Raw genomic sequence first — 22,264 nt, 5'->3', positions numbered from 1 at the left:
CCTGTGACCCTGTCTCCTCCCGAGTCAGCAGTGGTGAGCGTGCCTGAGCCAGCAGCGGTGAGCGCTGGCGTGCCCGTGCCAGCAGCGGAGAGAGCTGGCGTGCCCGTGCCAGCAGCGGAGAGAGCTGGCGTGCCCGTGCCAGCAGCGGAGAGAGCTGGCGTGCCCGTGCCAGCAGCGGTGAGCGCTGGCGTGCCCGTGCCAGCAGCGGAGAGAGCTGGCGTGCCCGAGCCAGCAGCGGTGGGCGTGCCCGAGCCAGCAGCGGTGGGCGTGCCCGAGCCAGCAGCGGTGGGCGTGCCCGAGCCAGCAGCGGTGGGCGTGCCCGAGCCAGCAGCGGTGAGCGTGCCCGAGCCAGCAACAGTGAGCGTGCCCGAGCCGCTAAAGAAGAGAGCTGCAGTCGTGAGAGCGGAGGAGAGAGCCGCGGCCGACTCTGCAGCAAAGACTCTTGTACAGTCGGTCTCATCCCATAAGGAGCTGCCTATTATCCTAGCTGCTAAAGCTTTTTCTGATTATTTGTCCCGTCTTGTCCAAATTTTAGAAGTCCCCGTCAGTCCTGTTTTGTCCCCTGACCCTGTCCCCAGAAGTCCTAAGTGTCCAGCCGTTGTCTCCCCGTGTCCTGTTGATGTGGCCCCGTGTCCCGTTGATGTGGCCCCGTGTCCCGTTGATGTGGCCCCGTGTCCCGTTGATGTGGCCCCGTGTCCCGTTGATGTGGCCCCGTGTCCAGTAGATGTTGTATCCCCGTGTCCAGTAGATGTTGTATCCCCGTGTCCTGTCGTCTCCCCGTGCCCTGTAGATGTTGTCTCCCCGTGCCCTGTAGATGTTGTCGCCCCTCGTCCTGTTGATGTTGCCCCGCGTCCCGTAAGTGTTGCCCCGCGTCCTGTGTCTGCTCCTGTCAGTTATCCCGAGAACCCTCCCCGCCCCTCACCACCCAGACCTGCCCGTACCCCCCGTCGTCAGCCTTCGTCCTGTCCTTCTAAGATTCCTACCCCTCCCACCCGCCCTGGTCTGTCCCCCTTGAACTTTGTGGTCCCGCCCCCTCCCCTTCCCTGTTGGTTTTTTTTGATTTGTCACCCCAACCCTGTTGTTGTGTATTCATGTTTGCCATTGTTATTATTTGTCATGTCCTGTTGGTTTGTGTCTGTGTCCCAGTCTGTCATGTCAGTCGTGTCCCGTGTTTGATGTTCCCTTGAGGAGCGTCTGGAAGCCGCTCCTTAAGGGAGGGGTTCTGTCATGATTCTGCCCTCGTGTCCTTGATTTTTCCTAGTCTTGAGGCAGGATCATGACAGACCCATGTTTTGTGTACAAGCGCATGGCCTTGTCTTTGGGCCATGTGCTTGTGTTGTCGTTCCCTTGCCCCGCCCCCCTTGTTAACCTAGTCGTGTCTTGATTGTCCCATCTGTGCCACCTGTCGTGTCTTGATTGTTCCCCCTATTTAGATCTCCTAGTGTGCTCTGTCTTGCGTCGGTTCATTGTACCTGTGATTGTTCCACTCTGTGATTGTTCCTTAAGAAGTGTTTGTATTACCGTGAGTGTTTGTTTATAGCTAGTATTTAGAGTTCTTGTTTATCTTGTTAGTCCAGTCCTGTTTTTGTTATTTAGTCTTTACCTTGCTCCGTGTTTTCCCCCTCGTGGGTTTTGTTTTCCCCTTTTTGTAATAAACCCTTTGTTTGAGAATCCCTGTCTGCACCTGAGTTCCTCCCTTACCAAAAACCGTGACATAGATAATATATATAAGTTTGTATCCCAGATTTTTAACGTGTCACTGTTTATTTTACAAAGTATTATAGACAATTTCTTATAAATGTCTATTATAATGGATTGGGAAATGCATACACTATTTATGCTCATTGTACACTGATCAGGCATGATATCAATAGCACCTGTTTAACATTGTGTAGATCCCCCCCATCCTGCCAAAACAGCTCTGAAGCATCAATGCAAGCGCTTCACATAACATCTGAACATGTCCTTTGGTCTCTGGCACTTACACTTCAGCAGCAGATCTTCAAAGTTGTGAGATGGGGCCTAGAGCCTTGTGTATCTTATTCCGGGCCGAATCTCAGATGGGCTGGGCATATGGCCTGTTTTAAGCTTCTCCTTTTTATATATTAGACATCTGTCAGTTAAGGTAATGGAAAAGATGAGCTGTGTTGGTGGAAATAATGAGTCCATGCTACGATGACTGTCAAGACTGTCTAACACAGTGTTTAGAGTCCACACCACCAGCAGCGAGCATGGCTTCAGCTCAGCTGGAAGAGTTATAAAAGAAAGGATGACTGGGTTAAAACTAGGGCTGCCCCCGACTAAAGAATAGTCAACTGGTACTTGTTAATTTAAACTGACTAATCACACATTTATATTAATTTATTTTCTTGAATTTAAACCTGAATGAGCTTTGCCATGAGCACTGTAATGACTATGACATTATATTTATGCATTAAGCAGACACTTTTATCCAGAGCGACGTACAGTGCAATCAGGCTAAAATCCTTTACCAAACATGTGTTCCCTGGGATCTGAACCCACAACCTTTTGCGCTGCTAACGCAATGCTCTGAGCCACAGGAAACTATGAATGTGTCAGGGGGGGAAATGAGGAGATATTTGTATTATTTATTTATAAACAAGTGTTTTCTGAGTCAATGACAGCTGCAAAGATGGAGTTGATGAAACTATCACACCATCTCCACAGTACAGTGAAACAACTTTCATACAGATTACATAATCAGAGAATATTTATTTTTGGTTTGGTTCATTTCAAAGTAGATATTTCAATATATCTGTAGATATAATTCTCATGTCAGTGAGGCAAGGACAATATACGCTTTGTTTCAGTTCATTTTTGTGACAAGCTCCAGTTCACAGAGACTGAGATGGCAGAAAGCATATCCTAATTGTTTCCTCTAACTTACAAAAGCACAGTGTTTTGTTATTGTGAATATATTTTAATAAAAGTAAACCCTTAACAAGGTGAAGAGTTATATATTACCCTTATCTGAGTAAAAATTAAGGCATATTTTAAATTGTTTCACTGTTTTCAGGGGAAAATACCAGTAATCACACTGGTGCCTCCATGTCATGCATAAGTATGTTTTTCATTTGGGATTGGCCTTGGTCATTAATCTGTTAGAAAATCTTGCAAATAAGAATAACTACATCCTGTGGTGATATCCTGATTTTTTTTTTTTTTTGCTTTATTGATTTAGATTGTATAGCCCATTTGCTTTTAAACGCCATTGATAAAGGTATAAATTAACATTGTGTAAATTAACAAGTGTTTTATTTCTATGTATTTTATTGTATGCAAGTCAAGCGTAGATTTGAGAGGCTAAATTATCCTCTGGCCACTTGGTCGTCACTTTAATAACAAAAACTTGAATATAACAAACAAAAAATGCTCTAATCATTTTAGGCCCAAGCAGGGCTTTAGTGGGGTCTCCATGGGATTAGTTGCTCAGTTGACCTATCGGTAAGCCCCTCCCCTCGAATGCAGATGAGCCAATGGCAGTTGAGTATCAGTTGTGCAAGGACTGGATCTCAGACATCTTTAGGTTTCAGCGACATAGAGAAACATTGGAAGATGAGAAGTTCTCAAAAATAATGTGCCTGTGGTCCTTATAACACTGTTTCCAGGTATCATGAGAGGATGGGCGATGGAATAATGGCTAAAACTCTGTTACATTAAAATGAGTGAGTCTATGGTAACATACGGACCTAAATAGTTAGCTCTTCTCATGTCTTGTACAGTGTAGATCAAAAACACAAAGAAAGTGAAAGTGAAAGTGACATTCAGCCAAGTATTGTGACCCATACTCAGAATTTGTGTTCTGCATTTTACCCATTCAAAGTGCACACACACACACACTGAACACACACACAGCAGTGAACACACACAAATCATGAACACACACATCATTTATGCCAAAGGTCTACACTTCAGTGCATCTCCATATTAAACTGGTTGAATGTAAATTAATTGAATCTTACTCTGACAAACCGTAATGAGGCTTCTCCCGCTTGCATTGTGATCTGTAAACCCTCACTTCCAAATTCATCTTGTTAACCCACCATATGGACCCACTTTATTTTAAGTGGCCTTAACTACTGTGTACTTACATTTTAATTAATAATTTAGTACAATGTACTTATTGTGTACATACATGTTTTTACATTGTATTTATATAAATAAAAAAACTACATGTAATTACATCTGTTTGTAATTTCTGTAATTACATTTATAATTACACTGTTGACCCATACTTTACACCTTAACCCACCCTTACCCATACCTCCAACCCTCTCCCTAACCTTACCCCTATCCCACCTCAATAGCAGCAAAAGTGTTTTACAATACAATATGAACACATTAAGTACATTGTACTTATTTTTTTATGTTAGTACAAAGTAGTTAAGGCCACCTAATATAAAGTGGGACCCACCATATTTATTTTAAAATGGTCTAGTGGTTATAGAGTATGACTCCTAACCCTAAGGTTGTGGGTTTGAGTCTTGGGCCTGTAATACCACGACTTAGGTGTCCTTGAGCAAGACACTGAACCGCAGCATAAATGATGCCCACTGCTCCGTGTGTGTGTGTGGATCATGGATCAGTTGTACACCCATGACCCTGACTCTGGTTCACTGGTCGTCTTTCCTTGTAACTCTTTTGGTAGGATCAAACCACTGCATACCAGGAACAGCCCAAGATACTCTCTGGCCATTAGTATCACCAGTCATCTGGCCATCACCATTTAGCCCTTGTCAAAAAATATAACCAGTGTTATTCACTTCACCTGTCAGGGGTTTTAATATTGTGTCAGATCAGTGTATGTTCTCAGTTACAGCTGTAGTTGTCTTTCTCTAAAATTGTCTGTTCTCATTTTAGTTGTGGGAGACGCAAATATAGAAGAACTGAGGAAACATGCAGGTAAGCCATCATTTCAGTTACATATGAAGATATGTGTTAATATAATCTTATACACGTAAAACTAGGAGGGAAAACTTTTTTTTTTTTTCTCACAGTTGAGATCACTATCGACCGTGAGCGTTCACATCCAGATCTGATGGTTTCTGATAACTGTAAAATCAGTGATGAATATAAACCCACTGGAGAGGGATTTCCATATGAATTATGTGCTTACGGAGCCCAAATATTCTCCTCTGGTCGTCACTATTGGGAAGTAGAGCTGAAACAAGCAAATACACCTCCCAAAAACTTCTGGATAATTGGTGTGGTGAAACATGGAAACTTTCGTTCAAAAGACAGTTCTGCTTTAACTCCATCAAGGGGTTTCTGGTTCTTGTGTTCAGACGGTCCTCGTGGCTTTTACACCAACACTGATCCACCAGTTAAACTCTCTCTGACACCGAGACCTGAACGACTGGGAGTTCTGTTAGATTATGATCACGGTCAGCTCTCATTTTACAACGTCACAGAGAGAAAACATCTCCTGACCATCAGCAGCAGATTCTCTGGATCACTCGTTCCTCTCTTCAATCCTGGAGCAGGTGATACGAGCTCGCTTAAAATACTGGATCTTCCAGAACCTGCAGAACCAGATGAACCCAGTCCTTTACTGAGTAACAACAGCTCAGACGCCTGACTGACTAATGCAGTTTAATCAGAAACAGACACCTACACAGAAACCATTCTCTCTAATGACCTGATCATATCATCGTTACACATCAGAGTCGAACAAACACAAGACGACTAAAAGAAAACATAGTGTCTTAGTTCTAGAATGATCAAGCATTTCTACTGAATTCACATAATTTCTATTCAGTTTGTGAAATGTAAAATGACACTAATAGAAGATAAGTCTATTCAGTTTAACACATTCTACTGAATGAGGACAAGTTTGAGTTAAGTCCAGACATAAGTTCATTTATCTTGTGTCTGTAAACACAGTTGATGAGGTCAATTATTTGTACAGTTCTCAGTAGATATTAAAGCGTTACTTCATCCTCTCTGTTACAACCTTCATCTGGTCTAACATCTCTTCTCAAGCACTTAACTAAAACACCACCATAAACAGAGGAACCTACTAGAACTGCTGTTATACTTTTGTGCATTTGATTTTTGTGTACTAATCTATACTAATCTATATATTTGGCTCTAATGAAAAATTTGTCACATTTGTAAGTCACATTTTTTTGGGGGGTCCAAAAATTGATGTTTAAAAATATTTGTATTTCTTTTTTCTGTATATTTGATGGAGCAACATTGGTCAAATATCAGATGAAATCTTTTGCAAAGGTGCTGTGGCTAAATTAAAAACAAAATTAATAGTTGGATGTGCCAGAACTATCTTGAGTTAAACAGCGTAAAAACTGAAGTCATTGCATTTGGAAACAAAGATGAAGTGTTCAAGGTGAATGCATACCTTGACTCTAGGGGTCAAACAACTAAAAATCAAGTCAGCAATCTTGGTGTGATTCTGGAGACAGACCTTAGTTTCAGTAGTCATGTCAAAGCAGTAACTAAATCAGCATACTATCGTTTAAAAAACATTGCAAGAATTAGATGTTTTGTTTCCAGTCAAGACTTGGAGAAACTTGTTCATGCCTTTATCACCAGCAGGGTGGACTATTGTAATGGTCTCCTCACCGGCCTTCCCAAAAAGACCATTAGACAGCTGCAGCTCATCCAGAACCAGAAGATCTGAGCATATCACACCAGTCCTCAGGTCCTTACACTGGCTTCCAGTTACATTTAGGATTGATTTTAAAGTACTTTTACTCAAATGACCTAGGACCGAAATATATTGCAGATATGTTCACTGAATATAAACCTAACAGAGCACTCAGATCATTAGGATCGAGTCAGTTAGAAATACCAAGGGTTCACACAAAACAAGGGGAGTCCGCCTTTAGTTACTATGCCGCCCTCAGTTGGAATCAGCTTCCAGAAGAGATCAGATGTGCTACAACACTAGTCACATTTAAATCTAGACTCAAAACTCATCCCGTTTAGCTGTGCATTTATTGAATGAGCACTGTGCAATGTCCGAACTGATTGCACTATATTTTCTGTTTTTTTTTTTTTTTTTTTTTGTAAAATAATTTCTAACTGTTTTAAATTCATTTAAAAAAAGAACATTTTTAAATAATTTAGTTTTAAAATTGCTTTTTTTATTCTTGTTATTATTTTTCTTCATTATTATTTTACTTTTTTTTATTTAAAGCACTTTGAATTAGCATTGTACCATTGTCTTTCTCTGAATGGAACAAACATGAACTTATAATACTTGCCGATTTTAATTGGGACTGGCTTTCGCCATCGTCAGACCCATTTAAAGAGATTTGTGATTCTCTCTGCCTAGTTCAACTGATTACTTCAGTAACTCGAGTCAATCAAAAGGACCTGGGTAACTTAATTTTAACAAATGCATCCCATAAGTTTACTGCAGTTGGTGTTTTTTGTAATGACATAAGTGATCATTGTGCTGTTGCATGTGTGAGAAACTGTAAGACTTCAAAGATGCCTCCACGTTTTATTTACAAAAGAATATTTAAACATTTTAATTAACAGGCTTTTATGCATGATTTATATAATATTGATTTAGGTGTTATTTCATATATGCCAGATATCAACCTAGCTTGGGATTATTTTAAAAAGGTTTTTCTAACAATATGTGACAAGCATGCTCCACTTAAACGTTTAAGGATAAGTGGCAAAGACAACCCCTGGTTTAATGATACTCTCTCTACACTTATCAGACAGAGAAATGCTGCTTGGGTGAAGGCAAAAAAATCAAATGATCTATTAGATTGGAGTTCTTATAGAGCATTAAGAAATTCATGTAAATTAAAATAATTTAAATAATCCTACTAAATTCTGGAAGCTAGTAAAATCTACTTCAGGAACGAGTTTATCAATTAAAATTCCAGATCACTTAATTGTTAATCAAAATATTGTTAGAGGTAGAGCGAATATTGCTGAATCTTTTAATAATTTTTTTACTGCAGGCTCAAGTTATGAGTCTGATTTAGGTGTCTCTACAGAATTAGTTGTCTCTGATAAACATTGTCCCAGGCAGGTGTTTAATTTCTCTCCTATTACAACATCCCAGGTTTATAATGCTTTAGTGAAACTCGATGTCAAAAAATCTGCAGGGGTGGATAAAATTGAGCCTTATTTTTTAAAAATAGCTGCTGGTATTTTAGCAGAGCCAATTGCTTCTATTTTTAATTTAAGTTTAATTTCAAATATTATTCAGAGAGCGTGGAAGTCGGCAACAGTTATTCCCTTATTTAAAAGTGGAGATCCTTCAGATCCTAACAACTACCGTCCTATTTCTAGATTACCAGTCTTAGCTAAATTATTTTGATATCATTGCTAAACGATCAATTAAAACAATTTTTAACAGATAATAATGTTCTTAACGATTACCAGTCAGGCTTTAGAGCAGGTCATAGTACCCTAACTGCAGCTTTATTAGTTTCAAATGACCTTATAAACTCTTTAGATGGTAAAAAGTCCTGTGCCGCATTATTTGTCGACCTTTCAAAAGACTTCGACTCTGTTGATCATAATTTATTATTACAGAAACTTAGATCTATAGGTATTAGTGAAGCTGCTATGAAATGGTTTGATAATTATCTATCAGAACGAACTCAATGTGTGAATATAGAAAATTATAATTCTCCTTTTCTTCAAGTTAAAAAAGGAGTTCCACAAGGATCTATTTTATCTCCTATCCTATTTTCTATTTTTATAAATGATTTGGATTCAGGAGTAGATTCTGCTAATGTGCATCTATATGCTGATGACTCAATTATTTATACAGCAGCAGCACCTATAAATCAAGCTCTGATGAATTTACAAAAAGCATTTAATACTATACAATATACGTTGGATAAATTAAAATTAGTTTTAAATTCAAAGAAGACAAAATATATGATTTTTAACCGCACTCACCATAAGGATACAGACATAACAATATCAACTTTATGTGGTTCAGAAATTGAAAGAGTCGGTTCCTATAAATATTTAGGTATATGGCTAGATGAAAAATTAGCATTTAATGTTCACATTGATCAATTGCGGAAGAAGCTTAAATCAAAACTAGGGTTTTTCTATCGTTTTAAAAATTGTTTTCCCTATGAGGCCCGAAAGAAACTGGTTGAGAGTACTTTTTTTACAATAATTGACTATGGTGATCTTGTTTACATGCATGCAGCTTCCTCTGTACTAAGAAAATTGGACTCTGTCTATCATGCAGCATTACATTTTGTATGTGGTGCAGAATACCGTACGCATCATTGTATTTTGTATGAATCTTTATCATGGTCCTCTTTGTATCATAGGAGAAATTTACACATGTATGTATTTATTGCAAAGGCACTCCTTGGTAAATTACCATCATACATTACAAAATTTTTAACTTTTTATAATAATGGTTATGGTACCAGATCGCAGCTACATCTTTGTTTAAAAGTCCCAAGAGTTTTCACTGAATTTGGAAAGCATGCTTTTTCTTTTTATGCCCCTAGGGTTTGGAACAACCTACAAAATGTATTGAAATTAGAGTCTTTGCCATCTTTGAGCACTTTTAAATTTATTCTGTATTCTACATTTAAAGAGTCTTGTAAATGTTTTTCTTGAACTTCGATCTATTTTTGATTTGTTGGATTGTTTGTGTTTTAATTAATTATGTGTCTGAAACTATATGTGTGCTGCCGTTTTTGACCAGGTTTCCCTGGAAGGAGAGATTATTATATCTCAAGGGGATTTTTTTTCCTGGCTAAATAAAGGATAAATTTTGTATGAAATGTGCTATTTAAATAAACTTGCCTTGTCTTGCCTAAATGCCCTAGGGGGGTACAAAACCATTGGCTTAATTGATTACAGTGTTGCTTGCCTGTAGTAGTCTATATTTTTAATACCATATATATTTTTTTCTTTTATTATGCCTCGTTAAGCGCATTTTTTTAAATAAATTCTATCGCATATTTGGTCTTTTTTTTAAATCACAGTCTTCATTAAGACACGTTTTCACCAGCGATGAATTGCTGGACATTCGGCAACACACATTTCCCGATATATATTACCAGTTTTCGACTATTCTGATGTTTTGCTGGGCATTCTTGTCGGTGGAGCGGCTGCGCTGATCACACGGTTCAAGAGGAAGCGAAGACGGGAAAAAGAGCTGCTGCATATGAGACTCAGAAAATATGGCATTCGGATTAGGTCATTAATATGACTTTGTAACATGCACTCGTCTCACTGAACGTCACGTCTGCATCTCCACCATCATTGAATCCATCCTCTGCACTTCAGTAACTGTCTGGTTTAGCTCAGCTTCTAAATCTGACCACAGAAGGCTACAGAGGGTAGTCCGGACTGCTGAGAGAATCATCGGTACAACCCTCCCTTCTATTCAAGAACTGTACTTATCCAGAGTGAGAAAAAGGGCTGTTAAAATCACTCTGGACCCCTCACATCCAGAACACTCCCTCTCTGAACTGTTGTCATCTGGTCGACGCTACAGAGCACTGAGCACCAAAACGACCAGACACAGGCACAGTTTCTTCCCTCAGGCAATCCATCTAATGAACACTTGAAAATAACTGTGGAACACACTACACTATTTATATTTATATACACATACATTTATTTATCTAACACACATACTTAGCGTACACTTAAATATTTTTGCACATAATATACCTTTATATACATAACTGCTCATTGTAATATACCTGCCATACTTTGTCAATTTGTATATTGTCATTCCTTACCCACCTATTTGTATCTTTTAGTATTTTCTATTCCTTATTGTGTTTTTTTGTTCTGTCGCTGTCATTATGTTGCACTGCGGAGCTTCTGTCATGAAAACAAATTCCTTGTATGCGTGAACATACCTGGCAATAAAGCTCATTCTGATTTTGATTCTGATTCTTTATGGGAGGAAAACACTTATGTTTTTCTGGGCTTATCTGCTTTCATGTAGTCTATAATTTATTAATAAAGTGTATACCGAATTCAGTCTTTTTATACCACTGTCCATTAATAAAGCACATAAGGATATTGCACATTTTTATTGCATAAGTATAAGTGGGGAACATTTAACTATTCATGAGGTAGATTGCATGGGGGAAGAAACTGTTCTTATGTCTGACTGTTCTGGTATTTGCGGCTCTGAGGCAGATGGCAAAAGTTCAAAGACGGGGTAACTTGGATGTGAGGGGTCCAGAGTGATTTTCTGAGCCCTTTTCCTCACTCTGGATGTATACAGTTCTTGAAGGGTGGGCAGGGGAGCACCAATCATCCTTTCAGCAGTCCGAACAGTTCTCTGTAGTCTTCTGATGTCTGATTTTGTAGCTGAACCAAACCAGCCAGTTATAGAAGTGCATAGGACAGACTCAATGATGGCGGAGTAGAACTGTTTCAGCAGCTCCTGTGGCAGGTTAAACTTCCTCAGCTGGCGAAGGAAGTACAACCTTTGCTGGGCCTTTTTCACAATGGAGTCAATGTGAATGTCCCAGTTCAGGTCCTGAGAGATGGTGGTTCCCAGGAATTAGAGTTGGGGTACTCGAACTTGGACTCGGACTCGAGTCCGGACTCGAGACCAATTTTGAATGAACTCGGACTTGTCACGGACTCGCGTGAATTTGTACTCGGACTTGACACGGACTTGAACATTTTGGACTCTGAAAATATTCCGAGTACAGTCGAGTCCACGTCATGTGTAAAAATAAAACCAGCATAAAATTTAAATGATAAATTAATGAACGTCTCCCCTTCTGTCATTTTACTGCACCACACCGGCAGGCAGAAGTCTCCTGCTTGCAGACGAAACACACGCACCACTCACTGGATATCAATGTGGTTTAGTGATGGGAAGTTCGATTCTTTTCCGCGAACCGGTTCTTTCGGACGGTTTGATTCAATAAACCGGTTGAAAAAAAAAAAAAACAGTTCACCGGATACATAATCCATTGCGAAGTATTTGTTATTAAATGAATTTACGGTTCGTCAGATTGCCCTTCATTCAAGCCCTCGGTTTACCCGCACTCATTACATTAGCACAAAATCAGTTCAGAATCAATCACCAAAAGAATCAGTTCGGTTCAGACGCGCTGTGAGTCATTCGGCTTCATGCTTAATCACGAATGCGCAGTATCATCAGCTCCTCGGTTCTCGAATCGGACGCGTCCGAAAGAAACGGTTTTCGGTTCAGTTTACTGATGATCTGAAAACTGATACAACCGGTTCTTGACTCGAGAACGAGAATCGCTCAAAACCCGGGTAGGAAAATCTGACAGGGTATGATAAAATGTCAGGACACCGGCACATGCTGCAGTTCAGTATCATCAGCTGCTCTACTCGTGTTCATGTTTTGTTTACTACAAACTCAGTTTGTGAATCTGTCATCATTAACTATAAATACAGTACAGATATTGCATAAACCATCCCTTATTCATATTAAACATGGAGTCTTTAGAGTCTTAATTATTGTCCAACTTCCCTGAAAACCCCTTTGGCCTATACATTATATACAATATACAGATTAGAAACATGTAGCCCCTATCTTAAAAAAAAAACGTGTATATATATATATATATATATATATATATATATATATATATATATATATATATATATATATATACATATTTTTTTATAGTTTTATCACACTTTCCGATGTTTAACAAAATACTTGAAAAATTACATGAAATGTCAGCTTTAACTGGAGGACAATATAGTGTGATACAATAATAAAATAGGTTCATTTGTATTTTCATGCACTTGTAATACAATAAAACATTTGAAAACTTTTTTGATAGGAAACTAGTTCTGTTGACATAAAATAAAAATGTTCAATGGCAATGACTAGATGTAACAGTGGTATTTTTTTATTACATTTTTATATTGCCATTGGTTTAATGGGTTGAAAGGTTAAAATATTAATAGAATGTAAAAATGTACAATACCAATTTATAATCTTTTTTAATTTAATTACTTTCTGGACTCGGGCGGACTCGACTCGGACTCAACCTTTAAGAACTCGGACTTGAGTCCAACTCGGCCCCTTTTGGACTCGGACTCGGACTTGGACTCAATGTTTGTGGACTTGGTCTTGACTCGTACTCGACAAAGGTGGACTCGGACCCAACTCTACCAGGAATCTGAATGACTCCACTGTTTTGAGCGTGTTCAGCTCCAGGTTGTTAAGACTGCACCAAACAGCCAGCTGCTCAACCTCTTGTCTGTAAGCAGACTTAACACCATCCTGTAGTGCCATCTGCAAACTACAGGAGCTTGACAGAGGGGTCTTTAGAGGTGCAGTCGTTGGTGTACAGGGAGAAGAGCAGAGGGGAGAGAACACATCCCTGAGGGCCGCCAGTGTTGGTGGAGCAGCTGTTTGACATGAATTGCCCCAGTCTCACTAACTGTTGCCTATCTGTGTGAAAGCTGGTGATCCACTGACAGATAGAGCTAGGAACAGAGAGCTGGGTCTGTTTGGTCTGGAGGGCTGTTGGGATGATGGTGTTGGAAGCCGAACTAAAGTCCACAAACAGGATCCTCACATAAGTCCCTGTTTTGTCCAGATGTTGCAGGATGAAGTGCAATCCCATGTTGATTGCATCATCCACGGACCTGTTTGCTCGGTAAGCAAACTGGAGGGGGTCCAGTAAGGGTCCAGTGATGTCCTTCAGATAAGCCAGAACCAGTTTTTCAAACGACTTCATGAAGACAGACGTTAGAGCCACAGGTCTGTAGTACTTATGTAGTTGGAGAGGGGGATTGTAGGAGGTGTTAAATGATGTGTAGGGAGATGGTCAGAATGGGTGATGGGGGTTTCAAATTTACAATAAAACCCATTCAGGTCGTTAGCAAGTCATTGATTAGCCTCAGTGCAAGGGGATGGTGTCTTGTAGTTTGTGATGGCTCTCAGCCCTTTCCAGACTGAAGTTGAGTCGTTGGAAGTAAACTGGTCTTCCAACTTTTTAGCGTAGGTCTTTTTAGCCGCTCTAATCTCTTTGTTCAGTGTGTTCCTGGCCTGATTGTACAAGACCCTGTCCCCATTTCTGTAGGCATCCTCTTTGGTCTGATGAAGATTTCTAAGTTTTACTGTAAACCATGGCGTATCATTGTTGAATGTTAAATAAGTCCTGGTAGGAATGCAAACATCCTCACAGAAACTAATATAGGATGTTACAGTCTCTGTGAGTTCATCCAGATCGGTGGTAGCAGCTTCAAAAACACTCCAATCAGTGATGTCAAAACAAGATTGTAAATCCTGCTCTGCTTCATTAGTCCATCTCTTCAGTCTTTACTACGGATTTAGCAGATTTTAGTTTCTTCTTGTAGGTCGGTATAAGATGAACGAGACAGTGATCAGAACGTCCCAAAGCTGCTTATGGAGTGATATGCATTCTTTATTGTGGTGTAACAGTGATCCAATATATTACTGTCTCTGGTGGGACATGTAACATGCTGTCTGTATTTTGGCAGTTCACGGGAGAGATTGGCTTTATTAAAGTCCCCGAGAATGATTAAAACAGAGACCGGGTGTTGTTGTTCTGTGTCTGTGATCTGATCAGCAAGTTTTTGTAAAGCTGAGCTCACATGCGCTTGCGGAGGGATGTAAACACTGACCAGAATGAACGAGTGAAACTCCCGCGGCGAATAGAACGGCTTGCAGTTGACAAACTGCATTTCTAGATCAGGACAACACATCTTCTTTAACACAGTTACATCTGTACACCACCGTTCATTGATGTAAAAGCATGTCCCACCGCCCCGCGATTTCCCCGTTGATTCTGCGTCGCGATCCGCTCTGAACAGCTGAAAGTCCGGCAGATGGAGCGCGCTGTCCAGTATGGCGTAATTCAGCCAGGTTTCCATGAAACACAGAGCAGCAGAGTGTGAGAAATCCTTATTTGTCCAAGAGAGCAGAAGGAGTTCATCCGTTTTGTTGGGTAGAGAGCGGAGGTTTGCTAGATGGATGCTAGGCAACGGCGTTCGAAATCCGTGCTTCCTGAATCTGACGAGAACTCCCGCTCGCTTTCCCCGTCTGCGCGTCCTGAAGCGCTTGATCAGCGCCGCCGCTCCTCCGATAACAATGTTCAGTAAAAAACGTCTGTATGATAGAAATCCGGAAAAATATCCTGTGGTGTGTTCTGCCAAATGTTGAGCAGTTCATCCCTGGTGAAACTGATCGTGTTTTTTTAAACAAAAACCTGGAAAAACAAACAAAAACAGTACAAACACTGGAGAGCCAAGCACTGAAGCAACCATGTGTGGCGCCATAAAGAAAATTCAATAAAAAAATAAAAAAAAGAAGAATATATATATATATATATATATATATATATATATATATATATATCTTAGGGTCGGGACTCGATTAAAAAAATTAATGTAATTAATTAGAGGCTTTGTAATTAATTAATCGCATTTTAATCGCATATAAATATTTGACCTGAGAACAGTGAGAAGTAATTTTTTTTCACATGGATTTATAGTATACCACTGAATAATGACTGAATACCTAAGCAACAAAATATTGTTTATTTTTGTTCAACCAAGTCTAGCAGACCAGTGCAATTTTTGCCATTAAGTGTAGCAATAGCATATTTAGAAATAGTACATTTCTGAAATTCAGGAAGCTTATAGGTGCTGGAACCTTCTGTAAACTGTTTTTTAAGTAAAACACAATACTGTCAAGTACATTCAGAACATTGGAAACCCTGACTATTAGAAAACACGCTAGCTGCTATATGTTTTGCATTGAGGTGATACTTGAGGCTCGATGTGCTGCGGTGATATGCAAATTCCCTGTTGCATAGCTTGCACACAACCATGCTCTTATCGACGCTTCCATCAGTTCATTTTTTATAACAAAATTTCCCCTCCAAGAGGCCAATCAAAGCGGTCTCGTCTGCTTCTTAGTTCATGTTCACTGTGGTTTGTTGTTGTCTGAAGTCATGAACGCTTGTTGGTGCTCCAGTATAATCGGTCCGCCGAAACTCATCCATTGAGAAATGTTTTGCGGTGCAAAAATAAATTATAAAAAATGCGGACATTTTTTTGTGTAATTAATTAATCTTAATTAACACATAATTTTTTGTGTAATTAATTAATCTCAATTAACCCGTTAAGGTCCCGGCCCTAATATATATATATATATATATATATATATATATATATATATATATATATATATATATATATATATATATATAATACTGTATGTATAAACACACACAAATTATACATAATGTATATATTATAAACAATATACACACAAACACACATAGTTAGATAGATAGAATAAGCAGAGGCTCAAGAATAAGCAGATCTTTCATTTGGATTTTGAAGAGGCCGATAGCCTTCTCCACAGCAGATGACCTGGAGGCAGTGGGATCAGGTTTTGCCCAGTGGGCAGGGTCTCCAGCTTTCCATCTGGTAGCTGGAGCAATAGATGGCTGTCACATACAAATTGTACCACCAGCAAGTGACACCCAGCGTTATTTCAACAGGAAGTGGTTTCTTTCTGTTCAGCTGCAGGCCACCACCAGGGGAAGTTCATATGGGCTTCATTCCGGAAGATTCTCCCTCAGAGTTTATTTTATTGTAGTCCATCTGCATTTTCACAGCCATGGTGTTCATTATTATCGTTTTACTGAATCTCCTCATAGAGGCTTCAGGTAAGAACATGCTTTCATTTTTATGTTTAAATATGTTTTTCAGAAAAATATGTTTTTTTTTATGTTTTTCAGTTTTATGTTTAAATATTCCATACAGACCTGATGAGATAAACATTCATATTTAGGCCTATTGAGTAATTCACATAAGTGATACATTTCTGTAATTGTCGTAGATTATATATGGATTGTGCCTATATAGAAGGTGATAATATGATAGAATCACCACGAACTCAAAAGAAAAACAAGCAGATGCTTCCTTAAAAACAACCTTTCTGCAAGTCAACAGTGATATGAACAAAAAACTAATGAGCAAACGACCGGCGAACAAGAAACAATTCAAGCATGTTTTAAATAAGTGAATGATCAAATGAAGAATTTAGTTTTTGTTTATGAAAACAGACAATAAATTACATTTATTAGTTCAATTCCAGGGGGAGTTGGGGGATAACTTAAATCTTAAAAACTTAAAAATAGCAAGTACACCGCCCCCCCCCCCCCCCCCCGCAAAAAAAAATTATACAATTGTTAATGGAAACATAGAATCTTGCAACAGCAGAACCTTTAACATAAAATATTTTTAAACTACTCGTGACCACCTTTACTAGAATTTATCAATTTTTTGAAGGCTTACTTACTGTTGTATTTTTGTTGAACCTATTTTAAAATGTATAATAGATACCCTGTTAAGGGAATATATTTCCCCCTATAGATTTATGTTTTCATAACAAATGCTACATAGATTATTAATAATAATAATTATAATAATAAATAATTATTGGCCTGGTAATGACTAACAGGTTAACCTTATTATAACAAATGCTGTTAAGAACTATGGTACATTTCCACAAGAGCAAGTACAAGTCAGAATCGAGAGCCATGTGTAAAATTAGTTTTATTGATGAGTGATGGAAAAACCTGGCATTCAGATATTTAGAGATAGCAAATCAATATAATAAACAACAATATACAAAATGTTAAGTTAGATTGACTTCCTACTGTATGCTGAAATAGAACATTGTCAAACTATAACCTATAAGTGACTAAATAATATAATACAGGCTACATTATATATCCTAAGTAAACAAGTAATTGTTAACTAGGCAATTACTTTATTGCTGATATGCTATCAACCAACTTTGCATGTGTGGATGATATAGCACAAAATATGTTTTTACAAAAATAAAACAAACAAATAAACCTTATGAGAGAGAATGACCCTGGACTCCACTAAAACAGTTCCCACTTCAACCCCCGCATTGTTCATCCCAAAACTACCCCTTTCCCCAGGGTGATTTCCAAGATGTGTTTATCTTCATTCACAGAAACATTAAGGTTTTTGTGGAAAACATTCCAGGACTTTTTTATTTTTCCATATAATGGACTTCAAATACAGACCAACGGATTGAAGGTCCAAAGTGCTGGCTCTACACGATCCCAGACGAGGAGTAAGGGTCTTATCAAGCAAAACCATCAGCAGTTTACTAAAATAAATAAAAATGTATAACTTTCTAACCACAAATGCTTATCTTGCACTAACTCAATGCATATCCAGTTTGGTCCTTAAACCCTGAAAGTGAACTAAACTTTAAGTAGGACTCAATGATCAGTGGGGAACATGACAACAGACTAGAGGATTCACATGCAAGGCTTGTATAAAAGCGTAATCAGACAGGCAGGATCAAACACAGGCAAAACAGTTAAAAAAAACAAGGAACAGTGTTTCTGTGGCTCATTGGTAGCGCATTGTGTTAGCAGCACAAAAGTTTGTGAGTTTGATTCCCAGGGAACACAGATACTGAAATGTATAACCTGAATGCACTGCAAATAACAGCATAATCCAAAAGTAATCCGTAATCTACACATTTACATTTATGCATTTATGTAATCCGTAAATGCATAAATCTAACAGGCAAAATAGTAAACCAATAGCTGTGAACTGGTAATGGGTGTTGATGAGTATGGGCAAAAATCTGTCTCCCTCTTATATGTTTCTTTTCTTTTCGTCTTACCTTCTTTTTTTTTTTTTTTTTTGCCTTTACCCTCATTATTTTTTTCTTAAATTAAGGATAGTTTTTCATCGTGTGCCCGTGGAATTTTAGGGCAAACGTCACTTAATCTATCATTCCGAAATAGGTGCAGGTGTGTACCAGAGGCCGGTGTGACAATAGGTAGGAACTTGCAGGATTAACATCGTTTTACAGATCACTCCTAAAAGCATGGACACTTTTTAAGTTTTCTCGGGAGTCAAGCAATGCACAAAGTTTGTTGCAGAAAGAAGAACCATTGCTTTTTAACTCTGCATTCAATCTGGACATTTTTAGAGACCTATCACTCAGGAAAAGTCTGTGGGCTGCAAAAATTACTAAAATTGGACACTTAATACCTGAAAGTTAACGGATATCAGCTGAGATTTTTGCTGAAAAAATGGACATAAGATCTATTAGAGTGGCAAAGAGAATTTTGACTCGAATAGTTGAGTTTTTGCCACAGAGTTACAGACTCTCCTAAGAAACGTATAATGGAGAACTGAATATATGTGATTTCCCAGAAGTAAACATTGCAGCTGAGACTGGAAGCTGGGAAGAAACTGAGGGTGGACTATTAACTTTTAAGACACCTCAGTTGGGACTTTTCAGTTAAATGGATAAAAAAATCATTGGACACATTGTGTGTCAAGACACTGCATTTTCAGGCTCTTATGAGGTTAAAAGAGTCTAAATGGCAAGAGGTGTTTGGAGTAGGTGCTTCCCCCAAGGGCAGCTGGAGGACCTTGTACAAACCTCCTATTGAGAAACGAACTGGAGATCTTCAGTGGAGTTTAGTGCATGGTATATTAGCTACAAACAGACACAGAGCACGTCTTGATCCACAGGTGAGGGAGGGATGTCCTTTCTGTGGGATACCAGAAACTGTTTTTCATTTATTTTTAGACTGTACTAGATTACAACAGTTGGTTCCAATAATAGAAGGGTGGTGTCAGACCTTGGGAGAAGTTTTCTCACCTATGGTTTTCATATATGATCCGAAGTATAAGAAGAGTAAAAAAGAGGCCCATGTCTTAATGAACTTTTTATGTGGACAAGCTAAAATGGCTATATGGGTGTCACGGAAAGAAAAAATGAATTGTAATGAGTCTTGTGATGTTGAGTCTGTCCTAAGTGGGTTAATAAGGTCACGATTAAAAATTGAGTACACTTTTTACAAATTGGTTAATGACATTGAAACGTTTAAATATAAATGGGGTGTGAACCAATGTATTTGTGATGTTGATTACGATGGAAATTAAATTTTTTGTTATTTTTTTTTTGTGAAGCCTTATTGTGAACTTGTGAAGCTTTATTGTCTGTATAATTGTTTAGAATAGAAGAAGAAAAAGGAAGGACTTTTGTAAGACTTTTTAAGTTTTGTATTAAAGTGATTGTTAAAGTCAAAGTCTCTCTGTCTCCCTCTCTCTCTCTGTCTCTATCTCTTGCCTCTCTCTCTCTCTCTCTGTCTGTCTCTCTCTCTCTCTCTCTATCTCTCTGTCTCTCTCTCTCTCTCTCTCTCTCTGTCTCTCTCTCTCTCTCTCTCTCTCTGTCTGTCTCTCTCTCTCTGTCTCTCTCTCTCTCTCTCTATCTCTCTGTCTCTCTCTCTCTCTCTCTCTCTCTCTGTCTGTCTCTCTCTCTCTCTCTCTGTCTCTGTCTGTCTCTCTCTCTATCTCTCTGTCTCTCTCTCTCTCTGTCTCTCTCTCTCTCTCTTTGTATGTCTCTCTCTCTCTCTCTCTCTCTCTCTCTCTCTCTCTCTCTCTCTCTCTCAGTGTCGTTGACTGTGGTGGTTCCTCCTGATCCTATAGTGGCTCATGTGGGATCCACAGTGACTCTTCCCTGCTGGATCTCTCCTCCTGAGAACGCTGAAGCTCTGGAGATCCGCTGGTACCGTCAGGATCAGTTTAACAACCCTGTTCTCCTCTATAATCATGGGAAGATCCAGGACGTCCAGGAGGAATCATACAGGAACCGAAGCTCTCTGGCTCTGCGGTCAGATCAGTCTGGTGGACTGAAGGATGGAAATGTCTCTCTACGACTGGAGAAACTCAGAGTACAAGATGGAGGTTTATTTCACTGTTATGTGAGTGGAGAACATTCATATGGGAGTGAAGAGATGACTCTCAAAATCACAGGTGAGTCGTCTGTTTTCTGAGGAGCTGCACTTCTTTAAACTATAGTTCAGCCAAACCTCTTCTGCATAATAAAACTCATCATCATTGAGGACTGTTGATATAAAACTCACCCATGAAACAGACTCAACTTGTCATTATTTGCAGAAAATGTTGACATCATGGCATCAAACACTGAGTAAGCATACCGAGTTAAACTCAAGTTATTTGGAAAACTGTTATGATAATAGTGCTTTTTTTGTAGTTGTCACCTGATTGATTCTTTGACAAATGATATTGATGCCGATATCATAAAGAGCAAGGTGGCCAATAGCCAATATAAACCGATTTATAATATGATATTATACTATTTAATTTTAAGACTGCAAAAAAACTCCCGATAAATCTGTAAAAAAATGAGCTGTTATACTTTAAATAACAAATTTTTGAATCTGTAATCCTGTTAGTGTCTTATTCCCAAAAGTTTGGAATTAATACTGCATGTTTTTGAAATACATATTTGAAATACAAAATAATTTTTTTTAAAAACTTTGGAAAAAGACAAATGTAATTTGTATTTAAATACATTTAGTATTAGTATTTTTGTATTTTATACATAATATACATAAAATACTTTTTGCAAGTGAACCTCTTTATCAGGGTGCTGATTTTGTGCATCAACTAGTTCAATCCCTCCCCTTCCATCCTACATTTAGTGTCTTTTCTGGAATAAGATCAGGTGAGGAGTCATGGTCAGTTGTATTTATTGATTTTAGTTAAAATAGCGCATAGAGCTTCATTTGTCTTTAGTTAACATGAAAGAATAAAAGAGCACCAACAATCAGTTTTGATAGTTAATCGGTTGTTGTTGTTTTGTTGTTGTTTATCAACTAGCTTGTTAAATGTGTTTAAAGCATTACTGCATGTTATTGCTGGGGGATGTGACAAATTGTGGCAGTGATAACAAGTAGGCCTAAACATCTGTTGAATCACTGTGCAGCTGCCACTTTCCCTCGTAGTGGAAGCAGTTTATGCAGTTGAAGTTTTGTTTATACTTTCGCCTGCCTCTACACCACAAACCTGCTGACTGTGCACTCCTCCCTAAACGGTCACGGCTTTATTGACACTTGCTTGACACTTTTTACATTTGCTTAACTTTGTAAAATTCTGTGAAATGACAGGGGCGACTCGAAATAACTGTCAAACCATCAGAAAGCAGTGGTGAGAGGAAGTAGTTTGCAGAGTAGTTTGTCAAACAATCATTTTGTGAGAAGTTTATGAACAAATGGATTTCTTCACATATAAACTGATAAAGTTGTGGGTCATTTTGTAGGATATGTGAAAATGTGGAAGTACAAGACACAAACCCACACAAAATAATAAATTAATGTAAAACCCAGTTAACCTGAGATTATGACTTGTAAGAAAACATACTGTATAAATATTATAACTTATAAATCTAAATTAAACA

General features: G+C 38.6%; 2 protein-coding genes across 9 annotated transcripts in view; both read left to right on the top strand.

The window, feature by feature from the left end:
- The window catches only part of LOC128017488 (butyrophilin subfamily 1 member A1-like), a 165,706-nt gene that overhangs the window by 19,183 nt on the left and 124,259 nt on the right, over positions 1-22,264 (top strand). Inside the window, exon 1 of one of the 2 annotated variants that reach the window (XM_052602912.1) lies at positions 16,524-16,658. The exons of the other annotated variant lie outside the window; for it this stretch is intronic. Coding sequence (XP_052458872.1) covers positions 16,610-16,658 — 49 coding nt within the window. The 5' untranslated portion in view covers positions 16,524-16,609. Of the gene's footprint in view, positions 1-16,523; positions 16,659-22,264 lie in introns of those variants that run through there. 2 annotated transcript variants of the gene reach the window in all.
- LOC128017486 (butyrophilin subfamily 3 member A3-like) overlaps positions 1-22,264 on the top strand; it is a 179,973-nt gene that overhangs the window by 76,302 nt on the left and 81,407 nt on the right. The gene's annotated exons all lie outside the window — the stretch shown is intronic.

Source organism: Carassius gibelio, chromosome A7, assembly GCF_023724105.1.
Source record: "Carassius gibelio isolate Cgi1373 ecotype wild population from Czech Republic chromosome A7, carGib1.2-hapl.c, whole genome shotgun sequence".
In the NCBI taxonomy this organism is placed as follows: domain Eukaryota; kingdom Metazoa; phylum Chordata; class Actinopteri; order Cypriniformes; family Cyprinidae; genus Carassius; species Carassius gibelio.
This window is presented reverse-complemented; position numbering and strand designations above follow the sequence as displayed.